The 20,553-nt window shown below is 42.7% G+C and overlaps 1 protein-coding gene across 1 annotated transcript in view; it reads left to right on the top strand.

Annotated features, from left to right (window-relative positions):
• The first annotated feature begins 399 nt into the window (after positions 1-399).
• ACAD11 (acyl-CoA dehydrogenase family member 11) overlaps positions 400-20,553 on the top strand; it is a 37,824-nt gene continuing 17,670 nt past the window's right edge. Inside the window, exons 1-13 of the mRNA XM_054991261.1 lie at positions 400-583; positions 3,519-3,618; positions 4,607-4,732; positions 5,472-5,633; positions 6,828-6,992; positions 10,632-10,779; positions 11,361-11,482; positions 13,550-13,656; positions 13,795-13,921; positions 15,385-15,462; positions 18,648-18,786; positions 18,988-19,095; positions 19,882-19,980. Of these exons, the coding sequence (XP_054847236.1) occupies positions 447-583; positions 3,519-3,618; positions 4,607-4,732; positions 5,472-5,633; positions 6,828-6,992; positions 10,632-10,779; positions 11,361-11,482; positions 13,550-13,656; positions 13,795-13,921; positions 15,385-15,462; positions 18,648-18,786; positions 18,988-19,095; positions 19,882-19,980 (1,618 nt within the window). The 5' untranslated portion in view covers positions 400-446. The remainder of the gene's footprint in view (positions 584-3,518; positions 3,619-4,606; positions 4,733-5,471; positions 5,634-6,827; positions 6,993-10,631; positions 10,780-11,360; positions 11,483-13,549; positions 13,657-13,794; positions 13,922-15,384; positions 15,463-18,647; positions 18,787-18,987; positions 19,096-19,881; positions 19,981-20,553) is intronic.

Raw genomic sequence — 20,553 nt, forward strand, 5'->3', positions numbered from 1 at the left:
AAGATAATTTTTAAAAAAATATTCTGGACATTTTAATCACAATAATACATAATAAAATATTTAAACTATTTCATAATAAAAACGCCATACATCCCACGGGCCAAATGATCCGAAGAAGAGCAGCCAGGGCGCACCAACCACCACACAAAAGCTGGGGCGGCATTCAGGAGATAATAAACTCCCCGCTCTGTGATGCCGAGCACCTGTTGCGGCAGGAGGAGCAAGCCCGGGGCTCTCTTCGCTAAGGCCTACGTGGTTTGCGTAAGGAGCCCTTCCGCATCTTCTCATAGCAAACGAGGCGGCGGCGAAAAGGTTACGTTGTTCTCGGAGCTTGGCAAGGGGGCGTTTTATAAGGCAGCTGTCGGCGTTGCGTTCTTTGCGTCTCCTCTGGTAGTTTAGCGCTGCTTGGCTGAGGGCGGCTGTGATTTGGTGACGGGGAGCTGGAAATGGCAGCGGAGCCGGATACCACCGCGGTGAGGGAGCAGCATAGCTTTGACCAAGGAGCCTTGGAGGGGTACCTGTGCCAGCATCTGCCAGGCTTTCCTCTGCAGCCCCCTGGAGATCTGCTCGTCAGGCAGTACAGGTAACACACAGCAGCGCAGCCCTGAACGTATTTATGGGGGCAGAGATTGTGTTGGGGCGCAAATCTGGTGCCTGAATCGCGCGTTAAGTGCGCTGCAAACTTTTGCCCTTCTTTCGCCTTCGTGCTGCTTCCCCGTCGGCAGCTTTTTGCAAACGGATCTTAAGTCGGCGTTGCTTCATCAGGCTCCAAGCGTTTGTGGGCGAAAGTGCAAAAGGATCGCGAGAGGCAGCTGGTGGTCTCGCTGGAGTTACACGGTGGGTTTTTGTCGCGGCTTTGTTTGCTCCGAAACAAATGTCCACTCTTACGAAGTTAGCTTCTACCCTGGAAAATGTTGTTGGTCTTTGAGCGCTACTGGACTCGAATTTTGCTCAAATATCCTACCACGTTATATATTAGGGGGTGGTTTGTTTTTTGTGAGGTATTATACTCTCAAGTCGTTGGATTACTATTAGCCCAGTTTTAAGATTTTTGCCTCGGCTGTTGTGTGTTTCCGTATTAAACGTACCATGTTTGTGCTTACCTTTCGAAGCCTACCTGAAGGACTACCTCTTTCAAAACGTACCTGGATGGGAACACCTTTTCACTATTCCTCCTGCACTCAGGTTTGATCAAGTATAGACTGCTTACAGGCTTTTCCTTTAGCAGCTCTCTGTGTTGTGGAAAAGCCTTCTGGAGGATGTAGAGAAAAATCTCATTTTACTTGCTTTTTTGGAGGGGCTGTAAAAATTATTTAGAAGAGTGTTTGGAACTTTCTGAGAGAGCAATAATAAACTAGTTGTGTAATTTTTGTTTGGAAGAAATGGTTGCCTTGTCTTTTGGCTGTGCTCTTCTTTGGCTTTATTATTACTGTCATATTCTGGATCGTTACCTACCCTAGAGCCCAATTTTGGGAGAGAGAGATGGGTTTGAATTAAATGAGCCCAGAGCGGCTCCTTCCTGTGTTTTATCCTTTTGCAACAACCTTACAAGGCAGGTTAGGGTGAGAGAGAATGAGTGACTCAAGAATATCCAGTGACCTTTATTCCTGTGTGGGTATATGAACTTGGTTGTTTCTTGGTTGTAGTCCAGCACTCTAACCGCCTTAATTTGACAACACTGGTTCACACAGAACATCCATAGATATGAATCTCCACACTCCAACCTCCACACTTTCATACACAAGTCTGAACAGAGTTGTATGCATGCCTAAGTTGTATGTGCATACTCTGTTCAAGCTCTTCCCTTTTTCGATTACTTTATGATTAGCGTCTACTCAGACATTTGGGCCTCTGGCTCTGGACTCAGCTCACCTAACTGGTCTTGCTGTAGGCCTAGCTTTACCCTCTCATCTTACATCTTTGACGCCCCCCCCCCACCGCCTCCTTGAAAGGAGAATGTTGCACAGTGAATGGTTGCTTGGAAGATAGCTGGTTGCTTGTAGCTGATTTGTTAGTTTTGGGTATTAGGTGAACGCTTGTTGTTATTTGAACTGCTTGAGCGTGTGAGAGCAAGAGAGATTAAAAATATAGAGATCCCAACCATGTTTTCCATGGGCAAAAAATGCTTCTGACAACAGAAAAGGAGGAGCGGAGACTTTGACCAATTCCATCCTCCCATGTCCCCCCCCCCCAAGTTGTACCTGTGGGTCTAGGGACTCCAGGGGCACAATTTCATGGAGCATAGCTGGCTGTAGGGGGAGCAGTTGCTTCCCTGAACTCTGCTCCACCTGCAGGTTCCACCCCATAGAAACTAGAAAATGTTGGTGTCTTCCTGTCCAAACTTTCATTCATAATTAATCCAAGAGCTTTGAACTGGATCTAGCCCAGCTTTTTGTGCTATAATTATTTTTTAACTTCATTTATCTCCACTGTTCTCCCTAAGGGGGATCCAAAGTGACTGAACAATATTATCTCCTTCTTCATTTTAACCTCACAACAACCCGGTGAGGTAGGCTAGGCTGAGAGTATGTAGCTGGCTCAGGATCATCCAGCAAACTTCCATAGCAGAGCAGAGATTCCAACCTGGGTCTCTCTGATCCTAGTCCAGCATTCAAACTACTACACCGTGTCGTGTTCTTATCCATATTAGTGTGCCTTACTCAACCTCCATGCTAATCCAATCTTGTACTTGTGCCATCAACATCCATGGTGATTTCTACATTGTTGCCATTAAGCCTCGGTGTACAGAGCAGGGAAGAGGAGGAAAATAATTTTGTTTCTGGAAGAGACACCCGTGATAGTTGTTATAAGTTACATCAACTGTGTGGGAAGCCGCTTCTTCTGCATGGACGTAGCTCCATGTACAGACATAAACTCACAGTCTTATATAGAACTGCTACCAGCCACAGTCCAGGTCTGACGTGGAGAGAAAGATCTGGACTTAGGAAACCACATGGTTTGTGCCTGGAAACACCGCTTTGTATAGTGTTTTCTGGTGACTTGAAGAGAGCTACAGGAGAGCACTTTAAGCATGTTCTGGCTTTTGCTATCATCATGTACACCTAATAAAGAATGTACCTGTGATGTGAATGTTTTCAGCTTTTCTTCTGAAAGTAATAATAACAACATTAGATTTATATACCGCCCTTCAGGATGACTTAACGCCCACTCAGAGCGGTTTACAAACTATGTCATTATCATCCCTGCAACAAATTACCCTGTGAGGCAGGTGGGGCTGAGAGAGCTCCTAGAAGCTGTGACTGACCCAATGTCACTCAGCTGGCTTCAAGTGGAGGAATCAAACCCTGTTCTCCAGATTAGAGTCCCGCGCTCTTAACCACCACACCAAACAGGCTCTCTGTAGAATGGGTACAGTAAAGAAGAACACCTTTACTGATTTTCTAACACTATTAATTTGTTGGTATGTAAGTGCATGCTTAAACCATGCAACCCGTAGGACTTAAGCACCTCTCACTGAAATTACCCACGGGCAATAATCTTTTTCTTTGCTTGCCTAGTTCTGGGCAGTCCAATCCCACCTTTTACCTGAAGAAAGGCCTGGGCACCTATGTCCTTAGGAAGAAGCCCCATGGCCGTCTCCTACCACAAGCTCACAAGGTATGGCAATGGTAGCTGTTACTACAATTCCTCTGTGGTAAAACATTACTCTGGTTCAGGTTCCCATATAATGAGCTCGGCATTATAGGGTTGCCAGATCTGGGTTGGGAAATACCTGGAAATTTGGGGGATGGAGCCTGGGGAGGTTCGGGTTTGGGGAGGGGCTGGAGCTCAGCGGATTATACTGCCATACAGACCACTCTCCAAATCAGCCATTTTCTCCATGGGAACTGATTTCTGTTGTCGGGAGATCAGTGGTAATCTTGGGAGATCTCCAGGCCTCACCCAGAGATTAGCAATTCTACAGCATTCGCACACCACATTTTGATAGATGTTAAAGACTGAAATGGATTCCTCATATCTTTATTGCACTTCATTAAAGGCCTGGTTATGCTGTATGCGAAAGAGACAATTTAGAGTTTATTGCCATGGAGCGTGCACGCCTATATCCTGTATCCTCGTGGGTCTTTCTGAAACACAGATTTAAAACTCTGAAGGGAAATATTTATGTCAAAGTTCGTTTATGGTGCAGTCCTAAGAAGAGCTGTACCCTTCAAATTCCATTGAAGTCAATGGGCTTAGAAGCATATGCCTCTGTTTAGGATTTCACCGTTAGAAAAGCCACCTCCTTGAATTTGTGAAGAAGGCACCCATCCACTTATTGCTTTGGAAATTGTGCAAAGCGTAGAGGGATGGAAGGGCTTTTAAGAGTAGTTAGTGGGCTTGGCTTTTATTCAGGCTCTGTTTTTACTGAATGTGTGGATATTTTTATTGGTTGCGATTTATTGGATCTTTGTAAGTTGTTTCAGGCTCTGTACAGGGACAGAACATTAGTTAAAATATCTTAAATGATGGTTGCTGAACTCTATAAGACCTTAAGAACCTAGTTAGATTATTGCATACTATTGATTTCAGTGGGAATTTAAGCACATGATGTTCTATATTCTTGATGTTTACCATGTTGTACACTCTGTCATATACGTTTCAGATTGACAGAGAATACAGGGTCCAGAAAGCTTTGTTTGCAGCTGGATTTCCAGTTCCTGAGCCCCTTTTATACTGCAGTGATGTTTCTGTGATTGGAACAGAATTTTATGTGATGCAACACGTGCAGGTTGGTACTTTCATTATATTCACTGCATAATGTTTTGAGGTCTCACTGGCAATAGGCCAGGTTTCAAAGATCTATGGAACCTGTTTCATCTGTCCAAGGGGAATTCAGAGTTGTACTTTCCAAACAGCGCACTCTCTTCTGCACAGCAAGACTCTTCGATGCCTAAAGGTGTCTGTGCCCCCACCCCCACCTCCCATCAAATCCACCACCGAGCAAGTCTTTAGATTTGCATAAAGTAGCTCTTTGGTACCTTGTCTTAGCCCTTAACTTCTTGAGAATAACTGTGGTAGAAATATCCCTAAGTGTACACCAAACCTAGTTTTATAATACATAGATACTGAAATATAGTCAACCGTGATCCCTCCCCCCTGCAATATATACAAAGACCAGGTGCAAGACTCTATTGAGTAGGTTGAGCCTACTTGGCATTTCAACATGAAAGGGGAGGGTGGAGACTCGATAATTACTGGATTTATTTCGGAGAACTGTGGAAAAAGCCACTAGCATATACAAATACTTTCTCAACATTATAGCATAAAATGAGAAACAGTCTTTCCTTTCTTGGGTGGAAGATTCTGTATCTGTACAGTATGGGAGAAGCAGGACATGAATGTCTCCAAAGACTGCCACCGAAATCTCTCGTCTTGTAATTGACACTTGCATAAATGATTAAACTTCTCTTAAGAGCTGTAATTTCTTTTCCCTTCTTGCATCAATTTTTGACGATACTTGTCCTTAGGGCCGCATTTTCCGAAACCTTGCTTTACCTGAAGTAAGCCCAGCAGAAAGATCTGCGTTGTATATCGCTGCAACAGAAACTCTGGCTCGGTTGCATTCATTCAGCGTAAACTCACTGGGGCTCCAAGGCTATGGAAGAGGACAAGGTTACTGTAAGAGGCAGGTAAAGGTCTCCAAAACGAATTGTTCTGCCTTATCTTATGGCAAGTCTTTGGCACTGTCACATCTTTAGCCTTTCCTTAGCCTTCCCTTTCTCCGATGAACCTAAGGCTGCACGCATAAGGCTTGTCCCCCATTTAATCTTCACAAACGACCCCGTGAGGCCGATGAAGCTGAAAGAGACCCAGAGGGCTTCATTTATGAGTGGAGATTTGAACTTTGGGCTCTCCTGCTGAAGTCCAAGCCTCTGTCGTTCAATTGTATTGCCCTGCTTTTAAGTATTTTACCTGCAAAGGTTTACTCTGCCGCACTCTCCCTCCCCAAAATTTTAGGGGGTGAATATGACTTTTCTCCACATGTTTTGCCTTTGAACAAGAAAGTTTGGATTCTGGAGTCAGTGCCAGAAAACAAATTGGAAGGAAGGCAAAAAAAGGCAATTTTTTTTACAAGTGAATTTATTCTTTCATGTTCAAGGTGTCTCTGGATGGGATGTGGAAAATAGGTTGCTTGCTTAACAGATGCAATTTGTTCAGGTAAACCTGTCCAGTAATTTTTTAAAGACACCTTTGGAGTGTTTGTGTTTGCCTTTAAGATAGTCTGTTAGTCTTTTAGACATTAAATTGATCAACCTTAGCCCAGCCCCCATTTTGTTTTCTCGACTACCTGGTTACTTATTAATCAGATTGGAAGTGCTGATGGGTTAGCTGATCTTTCAGTATTTTTTCCTGCAAGAGGCAGTGAACTGATGTGAATGAACAAGAAAGAGAGGAAACCTCAGCCTTTGATCTCAGTTACTTGGAAATCCAGCTACACCTTTGGACTGCCATCCTAAGCATACTTGTTTGAGAGGCTGAATGTGCATGTCAGATCTAGTCCTTGACACACACCAGTGCACATGTGCACACACCCTTACTTAGCCTGCACTGGTCCCTCTTTTGTGCATTGCTGCCTACACTGCAGTCAGAGTCCATTGTGGGGCCTGCGTGGGCCATGTAGTTTGTAAGATAGGACTCTTCTAAACGGGGATGCCCAGGGAAGATGTTTCCACATAAACAAGTAGAGCAGGATACAATACACTTCTTTGTCCAGTACAGGGTGACTTCAGACTAGTTTTTCTCAAGGGCACTTCCCCTCCAATTGCAAATTGTGTTGGGGACTGACAGCTATTTGACAGTAATTTGTGGGGGTTTGTTTTCAGGTATCCACTTGGAGAAGACAGTACCAAGCAGCTGCCCATATGGACATTCCAGCTATGAATGATTTAGCAGCATGGTTAATGAACAACCTGCCAGCTGGGGATAACGAAGAACATTTGATTCATGGGGACTTTAGAATAGACAATATAATCTTTCATCCAACAGAGGTATTCTGCATATCGTTTCTAACATGTCCAATACTGTTTGTAAAGAGTTTTGCTATCAAAAGTAACTCCTTTCTGAGTGCTTCAGAAAGTGCCTGCCGTCCCTGGAGAATCTTTCAAAGACTTTAGTGTCTGGTTTTAAATTTCATATCCAAAGCAAGATGTAGGAGATAGTAATATTTCTCAGTAGTTCTGTTGTTACTTATTTAGCTTTGATCTCCAAAAATAAACAAATGGGCAGGGATTCTGAGGAGGGAGATGACTGGTGCTGGACAGAAGGAATGAGCCACTCTTGCAGTGCAGTCCTAAACAGACTTACACCTTTGTAAGCCAGTTGACTTTGATGTATATAGACGGGTGTAACTCCGTTTAGGATTGAACTGTTGGGTGCAGTCAGTTTCTAAGTATCAAAGGTCATGCCGCACCCTCCCCCCCAAAAAAAAACATTTGGTCAAGGCTTATATGTATTGATTCCAATAATCTATTTTCTGCAAGTTTTATGGCAGCTCGGCCGGCTCTAATCCCTGCTAGTCCATATGGCATAAAAAGGGAAGTCTGAAAGTGGTCCAGGGCAAATAGGATAACCGTCCTTGCTGTCTTTGTCCACTGTTTGTCAGTGCAGCTAATCAATCACTTCAGTCCCTCATGCAGCATGTAGAAAAAGGAGACATGAGAGTTCTGCCTCAGTGAGGGGGAAGTAAGTAGTCAGAGTTACACCCACAAGTCCAGGGTGTAACTCTGCTTAAGATTGTGCCATAAAAAGGCATATTTTGTGCCTGTTAGAATAAATGGCCAACCCTCTAACATTTTCTTAACTTGCTCTGAATTACGTGTTGTGCAGCTGGAAGAGAAGGGGAGGCGAGGCACGATGCTGCTGAAATAAGGAGAAAGACTGGAAGTCTGCTTTGTGGGAGCTTCCAGAAGGGGTCTGGTCAGGGATTCTAACAGGTCTTCATTTCCTGATGATAAAACATTTCTGTGTCTTCTTCTAATAGTGTTTTTTCATGGTTTGATGCCTGTCAGTAGGACTGTAAAACCAGGACTCCCACAGACAAAGGCTTTTTTGCCTGCTTGGGGGGATTCCCTAGTTATGGCAAACCATTTTTTTAAAGGATAAAAATGAAGGCATGCTCTTTGCCCTTTTCAGAGCCATTGAAAGCTGAGGACAATTAAGCATTAGTTAAAGAAAGTAAGTTAAATTAGTTAAGTATTCAAATCCCTGATATTTTATAATATGATGGAAGGACTAAGTGGCATCAAGAGTGAGTGAGTCACGGCACCTTGTCTGCAAATTAATGCCCCTCCAACCCAGCTGTTCTGGATGTTACTAGGTTTGCACCACTTTGAAATTAGCAGTGTTGTGGTCAGGGGAGGGATTAGTGGCACATCTAGCCCTTGTGCTCAGTATTGTCTTGCTACAGGAGAAGAAGGGCTGTGGCTCAACGATAGAGCATCTGCTTGGCATGCAGAAGGTCCCAGGTTCAGTCCCTGGCATCTCCAGTTAAAAGGACCAGACAGTAGGGGACGGGAAAGACTTTAGCCTGAGACTTTTGAGAGCTGCGGCAAGTCAAATTAGGCAATACTGACCTTGATGGGCCAAAGAGCTGACTCAGTGTAAGGTAGATTCATGTGTTCATGGATTTCCTAATTGTTTGACCTACGCATAACCACCCCATGATTCGGATTGGGCCCCCAGTTATTTGTAATCTATTCATTAAGGGGTAATGAACGATTACTTGAAAAGGGAGTCTTCGAAGCTCTTTTCCTGTATGCCTGTGCCCCCTAATTTGTGGAGTTAAACTTTTCTTGAACTAATAACAAATTGTGCGATGCCTGCAGAATAAAGGTCAGGACTGTGCATTAATCCTATACCAGGAAGTAATATCTGGTCTGAGCTCTGCTATAAAATCATTATGAATCTCCAAAGTAAGATGTAAATGTCATTCTGCAAAATGGGAAGCTGTTAAATGGATGTCACAGATCATGCCGTGGGGCACAGTCTGTCAGTTAAGCAAGGGTACAACTGTGTCCCGCCATAAATGCCATTCATTTTAGTGGGTCTAGCAGACAGCAAGCTTCTAGCGGCTTGTGCCTGTGTTGCATAATTATATGAGTTTCCCTCCCTCCTTCCTTACATTGCAAATTGACAGTGTCATTCTCCAGCTCAGTGCACCACTTTCCAAATCAATTGGTTTGAGAGAGAGAGAGCATGTGAGTCCAGCATTTTTTTTTTAAAAAAAGTGGATGCTAAAGTCCTGGCCCATGACCCTGATTTTAGTGGAACTGCTGTCAGATCAGGTGTTGCCTCCCCCGCTCCCCGCATCTGTAAAGCAGGATTAGAGGACTTCCAGGCTCTTATTTTGATGCATACCCAAAATAGTATTTCTGATGGAATCCAGAAAGATGGTTCTATAATGCACGTTAGATTGTGTTTTCAACTTAATTTCAGGTTCTCTTTGACCGATTGATGCCCCACTCCTGTATTAATAGGAACTCATCATAGGTGGACTTCTTTTGGTTTAAAGCTGCAGTGCATGTTGAAGCACCCATTACAGTGAGAGCCAAAAAGCGCTGAAGCTTCAGACAATGAGGCTGCCAGGTGATAACTGCACCTGCCATGAAAAATAATATTGTGAGCGTATGTACCTTGTTTTTCAAAGAACAGAAACACCCATGTCTTTGTATGCCATAATCTCTTTTCTTGGCCAAACCAGTATAGCCGTGTCTGATTGTAACTGAGAAATTTCAAGTCCGAGGCTACAAATTGTTTTTTTTTTAAGGGGGAGAGGGTAAGCATCCCAGATAGTGTACAGAGAGGCATACTGTTGAGAATATTCTTCAGTCCTTTAGAACAGAGAATACCTACAAAAATATTTGTTTAATCCAGATCTCCTTCTGATGATGGGTTTATCCTGCTTGGATACAGCCTGGGGATGCTGAGGAATGACCTGGGGTTGTTGGCATAGGATCACAGTAGGAGAAAATGGTTAAGTGGCAGAGTCCTGTATCTGTCGCAGGGTGTAAGGCATAAAGAGTAATGGCCAGTTGGAAGATGTGCAGTTGGTAAGAGAAGGTTAATAAAGTCTTGTCTTCTGGGGAAGTTGTAAGTCAAAGCTCCTCCTGCATAGAGCCACTTAAGGGCCAAACCTTAATGCAGATCCCTCAGCAGGAATATCTCAAAGAGAAGTTCTCTCCTTTGAACGTGAGGAAACAAAGGAACTAGCTGGGACCAGTTGTCAAGAAGGAATCGGAATGAGTGTCCACTCTGTCCACCCCATGGTATTCTTAGGGCTGAGGCAGCTTGTCTGTAAAATAGCAAGAGACAACCATGTTTGCCATTTTGAGCTCTTCTGAGGAATGAGGTAGATGAGATTCTAGGATGTGAGGCCTAACGATTAGTATAGACTCCGTTGTGTGCATTTCATGGTGATGGATCACCCACAATCTAGGAAAGCTCCACACAGGGCCAGCAGAGATGTGTGTGGAATGGAGGTAATCAGGGAAGCCCCTGCTTTCTATGGACCTTGACCTTCCTCACCCTCATGAACCGACACAAGTGTCAGTGGTTGGGAGCTACTGACATGCATTTTTTTCCCATTGTGGACATGCATTTAAACTTCTTCCGCATTTCTCCATTTCAAGGCCCGTGTTGTGGCAGTGCTGGACTGGGAACTTTCAACCACAGGACACCCAGTGGCAGACTTTGCTTATTCTGTTATTTTCTACTTTTGGCCAAAAGACATCAAACATTCGAATATACAGAATTTACAGAATTTAGACAATATTGAAGGTATGCATCCTTCTTTAAAATGAAATGTGCTTTATTTTCTGAAAAGTGATACTGCTTTACAAAGCTGATTGTTTTCATAAACAGATGTTTGACAGATAAGTGCTACTTTAACTTGCCAAGCACTGTGCAACTTCAGTATGTTTGGTCTAGGCTTATTCTTGCGTAATTACCCAGCAGACGTGCTTAGCGGGTTGCCAAAATCACTTTATTTTGTTTCAGGAAGCCAGAGCTTTAGATGTGATATTGTAGGATTATTGATACGATATTGTACGATTATAGGACATGATCACTTCTAATATTAAAGAAGCATATAAGAGAGAAATGGGATGGAAGGTGCCTGAATTATAAAGAGAGAAACTGTTGGATCTCAGTGTTGTGGCTTATAGTTTAAGTAACCTGAACAACCACAATGATATTTTCTAGTCATTATCCTAGTGTATGAGAAAAGAGGCACTTTTTTATCTGCCTTTCGCTTCATCTGTGTTCTGCATAATTAAAGAAAAGTGTACCTGGTACAAATGAATTTTAAAACTGGAGTATATCAAACTCAACTTTCTAATTTTTCCATATCATTTTCCTAGGAATTCCTTCACTTGAAGAAATGATCTCAGTTTACACTCGCTGCAGGGGCATCACCAGTTCCCTATCTGGTTTCAATTTTTTTCTTGCCCTTTCAATGTTTAAAATTGCTTCAATATGCCAGGTAATATCAGTAGTGGAAAATCAACAAATAAAAGTTGAAGGGGAGATAAAGAAGTTGAGACCTACCCCACCCCATCCCCGCATGCATTATTTTATTTATATTCAATTCATATTCCACCCTTCCCACATCAGCAGGCTCTGGGTGGATTACACATTTCATAATTTATACCAAAACATAAAACACCTTAAATACCATAGATTAAAATACATATATACATAAATGTAGACACGGCAGCACATAATCTGGACGACCACCTTTTTAGCCATCTCCAGAGCATTTTGGCAGGGAAATATGTGAGAGATGGAAGGTGTCACTGGAAGGGAGGGCCTATGCTATACTCCTCCGGCTAGGGGGCACCGCCCTGCATCAACCATATGCCTGGCGGAATAGCTCTGTTTTACAGGCCTGGCGAAAAGCTAATAAATCTCACCAGGCCCTGGTCTCATTGGACAGAGTGTTCCACCAGGCTGAGGCCAGGACTGAAAAAGCCCTGGCCCTGGTCGATGCAACGCGGGCTTCCCTAGGGCCAGGGATCTTTAATAGATGTTTATCGCTTGAGACCTCTTAGGGCATGAGAACACTTAGGGCTAAACTACATAATATTTTCGGCCACAAGTTCTCCCTGACCTGACTCATGTTCTTCACAACTGTATGGCTGTTTCAGGAAACTTACTTCCAGAAGCACTGCAGGGCCTGATTAGGATCAGAACTGTGGTACTATGAGAGGAGGGACACCATCCTTCCTGATCAAAATGGCCCTGAGGATGCACCTTTTGCACACACACCCCGGTGGGGCTGCATATAGTGTGTAGTTGGCTGTCACAACCAGGTATGAGTAACTTCCTGCTTACCTAGTCTTGAATCTCAACATATTGCAGATTTGCCCAATTGCACTGACTGTTGAGGTTCGGGGCTAGGTGAAATGAACCTACTCATCGAGGTCTGAGTGGTACAAGTCACCCCCTCGCAAGATGTAATATATCCAGGAATTTTGAAGCAGAGATGTGTGGGACTGGATTTTCCTCCCCTCTTTTATTTGGAAAAAAAAATGAAAATTTGGTGGGAAAAATTGAAATATGTGTTGTACTTTCTTATCAGTCCTAAACTTATTTCACTGCCATTTCAGCATCAACTACATTAGCATAAAACATTGTACTACTTGGCATATTTATGGGATTTTAAAAGGATAAATGCCTTAATTTTCTACAAGCAAATTTGTGACTATACTCAGTGCTTCAGAGATAGAGAACTGCAAAATCCTGCACCCTGGACTACCCTAATAGATGTATGTTTCTTCTCTCTGAGGGAGAGAAGAAAAAGTTGATAATAAAGAACAGCTTTTGTAGTAAACGAAAGTGTATTATCTGGACAGAAAGGAGTGGGGGGGGATAAGCACTGAACATTCTTTGCTTTCGGGAAGGCAGTGAGCATTCTAAGCCTTTCTCAGCTGCTCTGGGGCAGCGGGGGGGGGGGATTTACCTGAAAGGAAGACAAAAAAACCCCACTTGTAGTTTTTTGTGCCTTGAAACAGCCCCAGGGGCCACTGTTGGTTCTGTTGGAGACATCTTGCTAGTGCTACACGTAGTCTTTACAACAGAACAAATGCAGCTCTCAGCTCTCCTTATCTCTATGCACCAAGGTTGCACTGGGCCTGTGTGTATCTGGGAGGTACAGAACTCCCATCTCATAATACAAATGGCCTCCACAAGGACTATGTATCACGTGAATTGGCCCTAAGTGACTGAAGGACCAAGACAAAAATCATTATGTACTGTTAAGAATTTCTAGATTTTTATTTTACCAATTATTATGGCAGACAGGTAGTCTTTGGTTAGTTTGTACAAAACACCTTGTCCCTTCTTGTGACCTTGTTAGCATTTCAGACAAATCCGCTTGTAAGGAATTGTGGTGAGGTAAGGAAGGGAGATTTTTATCTCCATCTGTAGTTTATAGTTTTCTTTCAGGTTTCAAATGAAGTGGCAGTCAAATCATGTCAGACTGACAAATGGAATTCCAGTTTTGAAGCTGCCAGTTAAATCACACACAACTATTTTATTTCTTCTTTAGGGTATCTATGCCAGATACCTCTTGGGAAATGCTGCTGCAGAAAATAGCTATGAGTTTGGCAATCTGGTGAAACTTTTGGCAGAAAGAGGATTACAACTCACAACCATGTAAGAATGTTTCAGAAGATTTTAAAGATGGAAATAATTCCCTTCAGAACAATTGAGGCTTTAGCATGCTCATGTATGTTTAAAGCTACAAACATGTAGAAAAGAAGGATTATTAACCCATCTGCATTATTTTTGTAGGACCTCATTTACCACCAGCATTCAGTCATGTAGTAACGGGGAATTGTTCCAGCAAACTAAAAAGGGTAAGGAAGTGCTTCAGAAGGTGAAGGATTTCATGGGAAAACATGTTTTTCCCGCTCAAAAGGTAAGAAATACTGAGTATAACACAGACCCAATCCAGTTACTATGATCCTCCAATAGACACGGGGTTTAATTTTGCTATGGGTTATTGGATAAAAGTTAGGTTTTGATTTTTTAAAAAAATCTAACCAAGCCACATTTTTATATAATACATTCACCCATTATTAAACTGTGTTTGTGAACATAAGGCATAAATATCTTTTAATCTTTAGCTGATCTTTACAGCCCTTGACATGGGACCTGGGCCGTTTCCAGACGGCCCCCCGCCTTGCGAAACGTCGCGCGTCGTCGCGCGTCGTTGCGCAGAAAACGCGAAATATCGCGTTTTCTCGCGCGAGTTTTGCGCAACGTCGCGCAAAACTCGCGCGAGAAAACGCGATATTTCGCGTTTTCTGCGCAACAACGCGCGACGACGCGCGACGTTTCGCAAGGCGGGGGGCCGTCTGGAAACGGCCCTGGTTTCACCCCTGCTGGCAGAAGGTTTCCAAGGGAGAGGGTGACTACATGCACAGCACAGGAGGTTTCTATGAGCGGAACTACAAGTGACAAAAGGCACAGGTTGGACACTTGTCAGCTTCCCTCAAGTTTTGATGGGAAATGTAGGCAGCTTGGCGGAATGTTGGACAAGCGACAGTTGAAAAGTCCATTGGACAGCAGTCAGCGAAGCTGCGAGACCAGGATGCCTACATTTCCCATCAAAACTTGAGGGAAGTTAAAAGTAGTGTAGAAAAGGAAACTTCAATGACCGACAAGTGATCTCTGATACTTTGTCTCTTCTTAAAAATACAACTCCCCATTTTCCTTTGCAGGCACTTGCCCCCTCTGCCTGAGATGTTGTGCTGGTGTAGGTGAAACCGCTGAGAGAATGCTAGGTCTTACGAACTGTGCCATAAAATATACGAAATCTTTGAATGAAGAGCCCCAATGCAATATTTCACAAACAGTTCCTTAAGGCTATATCAATTCATAGTCAAAATATTTCATGGAGAAAATCTTCAATAATGCTTATTTAGAAAATTGAGGTGCTATTTCTCCAGATACCTGTTTGAAGCTGCTTTCAAAGTAAAAACATAAAAGCAACCACCAATATTAAACTTTTCTTGCTCTGAAGCAAAGTACTGATTTAGTATTCATCAAGTCTATAGACTCAAGCGGCTTGAATCCACAACCCTGGAAGATGCATATGGCCTTCTCTCTTGTCCATTGATCAAATTTCAGAGGATGGGGGCGGGGGGAGGTAGTGCTACCCTGTATCTTTTGTCATGTCTTAGCTGCTGTCATGTGGCAGGCCAGCAGAAGCTTCTGGATTTTGTGAATGACCTTTATTTTGGAGAACTAGGTACTTATTATATGTTAACACCGGAAGGAAACAAATGGAAATAACCAAAGTCCTACGGAGAAGAGAGAATGCAGTAATAATGTTCTCTACATGAATGTTCTCTACTGATGTGTTTAATTTTTTTGTAGGAAATGGCAGAGTATTATGTCAGAAATAAAAATTCACCAGACATATGGAAAAAACCCGCAGTGATTACAAAACTGAAGGTACAAATCTTTTCCCGTCTTCCACCCCCATCCCATGGAAGGATGGAGCTGGTGCAACCTTTTATTTTTGCACAATTTACATTGTAATAGTTTTTTTTAATGGTTTTGGCTCTTATTCTAATTATAATAACTAAAAAGAGAGAATTTATCCTCCTGACCCACAGGCTAAAAACTTGGCTCTTATTCCAATTATAATAACTAAAAAGAGAGAATTTATCCTCCTGACCCACAGGCTAAAAACTTGGCTCTTATTCCAATTATAATAACTAAAAAGAGAGAATTTATCCTCCTGACCCACAGGCTAAAAACTTGGATTTAAGCCACTAAGTCTTATTGACCTTGGCTGAAGCTGAGTCAGGGCCAGATTCTTTTCCAGGCTTGCTGGGCTACAGATTGTAGTCCCAAATGCTGCATATTTCAGTCATTTTGTATTTGAATATACCACCCTGACCTGGATAGCCCAGGTGAGCCTAATCTCATCAGATCTCAGAAGCTAAGTAGGGTTGGCCTTGGTTAGTAATTGGATGGGAGACCTCCAACAAAGACCAGGATTGCAAAGGCAATGGGAAACCATCTTTGTTAGTCTCTTGCCATGAAAACCCCACCAGGGGGTCACCATATGTAAACTATGACTTACCACCACATTTAAATGTACCAAGCAGAAAAACTGATTTCAAATGCAGGGCCGATTCCACATGGCTTACCTGAAGCCGGGACGTTGTGCAAGGTTGCGGATCATGCCAGAAAAAACGTGGAAGATCGCGTTTTCTCGTGTGAATTTTACGTGACATTGCACAAAACTTGCGCAAGAAAACGCGATCTTCCACGTTTTTTCCGGCATGATCCGCAACATTGCGCAACGTCCTGGCTTCAGGTAAGCCGTGTGGAATCAGCCCATGTCTAGTCAGGAAGAAATCCTACTGAATTCAGTAAAACTTACTAACAAAATCACACAGGGTTGAACATTGTGGGTGTGCACATTGTGTCAAGGGCACTACCAAGTTTACACTATACATCAGTACTCAGAGCTGGCCTCACCCACCATATCATGCCACTTGTATAGCTGAAAACGGTTAGCTGTGCAAAGCCGACAGATCAGGTAGAGATGGGAAATGGGTGAACGGTGAGGGGCGAGGGGGCATGCTTCTGTTTCTTTCTGCTCTCCCACACTTTCACTGCAATTTTAAGAAGTTAAATCCTTCTAAATCTATTGAAGTCAATGGGTTAACTCTTTTTAGGTTTGCACTTTTTGTATCCCTGGGGATGTGGGGGAAAGGGGCGTGAGTTCCAGCATGGAAGGAGGATGCTTTGGTAGGAGCTTGCCTTACCTTGCCCTGAACTTCAAAACTGCCTCTCATTGGTTTTTTTAAAAAAATTTTTATTGGTGAGTTTATATTTCATATTTAATACGTTCATTCCCATCATATCTAATTTACTCTAACCCCCACCCTTTCTTCCCCCCTCCTTATCGACTTCCAACAGCTTTCCAACCCTTAACCCTTCTTATTATTTAACTTGACTTCAAAACTGCCTCTCATTGGTGATCGCCAAGTCAGTAGGTGTGGAAATTGGCATCACCTCCTAAATAATTAATGCTGGGTCTGAGGAGTGGAGGTTGGGGCGGGGAAACACAGCGCAGCAGAAAGTTTTCTCGTGCAGTCATCAGCTTAAGCAATTATTCTGCATCTGGTTTTCGAAGATGGGGAAGAGGGAGAGGAGTTGTGGATAGTCTGTTTGGATGCAGACCCTTAGAAGCTGGATTTTTAGGAGAGTGTTTTATTTTCTTTGAAACTGGAGGCTACCTCGATGGCAGAGCCTCTGTTCTTATATGCACATCAGAAGAGTTTCCAGAATAGAGGCTTGCTTGTAAGCACGCAATCTGAAGCTCAACACAGAAAAGGCGCCCACTGTAGAATGGTGTTGGGATACTTTACATCTATTTGGAAAAGCGTGAATACATTTTATTAGGTATTGCAGATACATATTTTAAAGTGCTGGTTATTGAAATAGAAAAACTGCAGGAAAACTGGAAAATAGGCTCACAATAATTATGGACATGTATTCATATGCTTGGGAGCATTAGTTCAAGATTGGAAAGTTGTAGGGTCTGATCAAAAGGAGCTTTTTCACCCACATAAAAAGGAAAATTCCTGGGATTCACCAGAAGATTTACGCATGTGCTCGGGACCTCACGCAAGCAGAAGTATGATGAAAAACGCCCCCTCACAATGGGCCCTTGTGCTAATTTAAACATACAGTATCCAGTAGCCATTTTTCTACTTGCAGAAGCGAGTGCAAGCAATTCCTGGGCACTATAAACTACAGACACACTAGGAGTTGCAGAAGTTCTTACGCAAGAGGAACTGCACTGTTTATGTTTCTGCTTGTGCATTGCTCGCTCACAAATGAGCAAAATAAACATACCCAAAATATTTATATGAAACCATTCATAGGAAATATAGAAATAGCAAGAATAATCCATTACATCAGCATTACATTCCAGTAGGCTGTAGCGGCTGCATAGAATCTAGCAACTCTTGCCTGTGTTTTCAGGCTCAAGTCCCACAAAAAAAAAGGAAGGTAGACCATTCCTCCCATTCCTCTGACTTACCAGGGTCATTTGGGAGATTGGGAGTGATAAATGCATATCTCATGGCCAAACTACAAGTGACGAATGACATTGTCACTTGTCTCACTTGACATCATCACAGACTCACTTGAACGGCAAGTGAGTCTGTTCACTTGCCATTCAAGTGTCATTTGTCACTTGTAGTTTGGCTCTAAGTTCATTATAAAAGTAGCAGTGCATGCTCAGCCATTTCAGTTCCCCACTTGCACAAGGGCATATCCATTCTTGGTACTGCTTGTGCCTCACTGGATTCAAGCCTATGTCGGCACATCGACATTTCTCTGAAGTTTTCTCTAATTTTTATTGGGCTATGAGTAGAACTAAACACCAGGCTTTACCGAGGGGTAATGTGGATGTAATCGGCTAAGATATAAAAGTGGGCAGTGCATATGTGAAAACAGTTCAAGACAAATGTACAGTCTAATCCTAGGCATATTTACTTGGAAATAAGTTGTACTAAAACTAACATGACATGATTTCCTTGCAGTTGTAGTGGGTAGAATGATTGTTCCATGTCACAAATCGTTGGTTGATGGATCTTTCCACCTTTCCACAGGAGATGGCAAAAGCAGAAGGCCTCTGGAACCTTTTCCTGCCAGCTATTAGTGGTCTTGGCCAGGTCGATTATGCACTGATCGCTGAAGAGACTGGAAAGTGTTTTTTTGCCCCTGAGGTGTTCAACTGTCATGCACCAGGTTAGCAAAATGCTTATATCTTGTATACAATAAGCAGAGACTTCCATTCCACCAATAATAGAGCATTCCTGTGGTGGAAAAGGCGTGTTCAGTTGGCAGGAAGAAAGGCTCCATTGTTAGTGGAATGGAACCATTGCAGCCAAACCATAATATCTGGGTATGATAGGAACAGCAATAAATGGGCATTCTTATATCACCCAGACACAGGGAACATGGAAGTCCTGCACTTATATGGCACAGAAGACCAAAAGAAAAAATGGCTGGAGCCTCTGCTTGAAGGGAAAATTAGCTCTTGCTTCTGCATGACAGGTAATGGGGTCTGATTTTCAAAATATGAAGTGGGTGTGTGGGAGGGGAACTGAGTTCTTTGTTCTTAAATATATTTTAATAATTTATGACAATGAAACCAACATATCCTCAACCTACTACAACATCTTCTCCCTGCTTCCTCCCTACATTTAATCCGACTATTCAAAGGTGCTGATAACGTGCAACTAATAAAGGTACAACCTCCTACTTTTAGGTGTGTCAGCATCAGTTTGAGAGAAGAGGCCATGATATACACTGAATCCAGGCATTTCCACAGGAACTTACAAGAACAAGTTAAACATGCAACAAGCCTTATATATTTATTATTTAGTTACATAATTTATAGTCCACTCTTCTCACTGGGATTCAAAGTAGATCACACAAAATAAGCCAATACAGTCAACAATACATACTAGCTAGTTGGGTGGGTTGTACAAAATGATTGTTTCCCCCCCCCTTTTTTTTTAAAAAAAAAACCCCTCTGCTATGTGACATTTTGGGTCTGTGTGTTCACTCTTGGGTGTATTGAATTATATTATTTTTAAAAAATACTCATTAAGGGGCTTTTTTGTAAAGCACCACCTGTGTATGTAGGGTTGTCAGGGAGCACAAACACTTGGTGATCTCAATGATATCTAGTCCTGGACTTGTTTTTGAAGGGAGTCCTTCTCAGGAAACCCACCATGTAAGCACAACTGAATTTGCAAGTAGATGCATGTGCTTGGTATTTGCATATTAGCTATGCATTCTGCCCACTACATGTTCTAGTCATTTTATTTGGCACAGAACCAGATGTTGCTTCAAGTGATGCCACCAACATGGAATGCAGCATTCAGAGAGATGGAGACAGATATATAATTAACGGGAAGAAATGGTGGAGCAGTGGTGAGTAAAAACCTTTCCGGTAGGAGGACAATGGCGGGTTGTGGGTTGATTCTGTTGCAATGTTATTGTAGGATAAAGAATCCTACAGTGGGTCTCATTGGAAATGGTTTCTCTTAATCCATTCCTTTTGTGTTCCTGTTTTCTCTACATAAATACTGCAGAGAGAGACAGCTTTTATCAGTGTCATATTAGCAAAGACCTTTTGCACTGACATGCTGAAAGATCCAATTTAAGTCCATCTATAGGTTGGTTTACGCATGATCTCAAGATGTAGTTTTTGCATGCAGTGGCGGTTCTGAGCAAGCCTTAGTACTCTTTGAGTGATTCCACACACATTGGATAATGCACTTTCAATCCTCTTTATAGATCATTTGGAACGGATTTTTTTTGTGTGGAACAAAAAATCCACCTCAACGATTGATAAAGTGCATTATCCAATGTGTACAGAATCAGCCTTCGTCAGACTTTCACTGTGAGCTGGACCTAGAACCTGGCTCCTGCTGAACTTTCCATTCACAGTGGAATTAGATACGTGAATCCATGTCACAGTGCTCTATCCCAGGCATGTAAAAT

The sequence above is a fragment of the Eublepharis macularius genome, chromosome 11 (assembly GCF_028583425.1).
Source record: "Eublepharis macularius isolate TG4126 chromosome 11, MPM_Emac_v1.0, whole genome shotgun sequence".
NCBI classification, from domain to species: domain Eukaryota; kingdom Metazoa; phylum Chordata; class Lepidosauria; order Squamata; family Eublepharidae; genus Eublepharis; species Eublepharis macularius.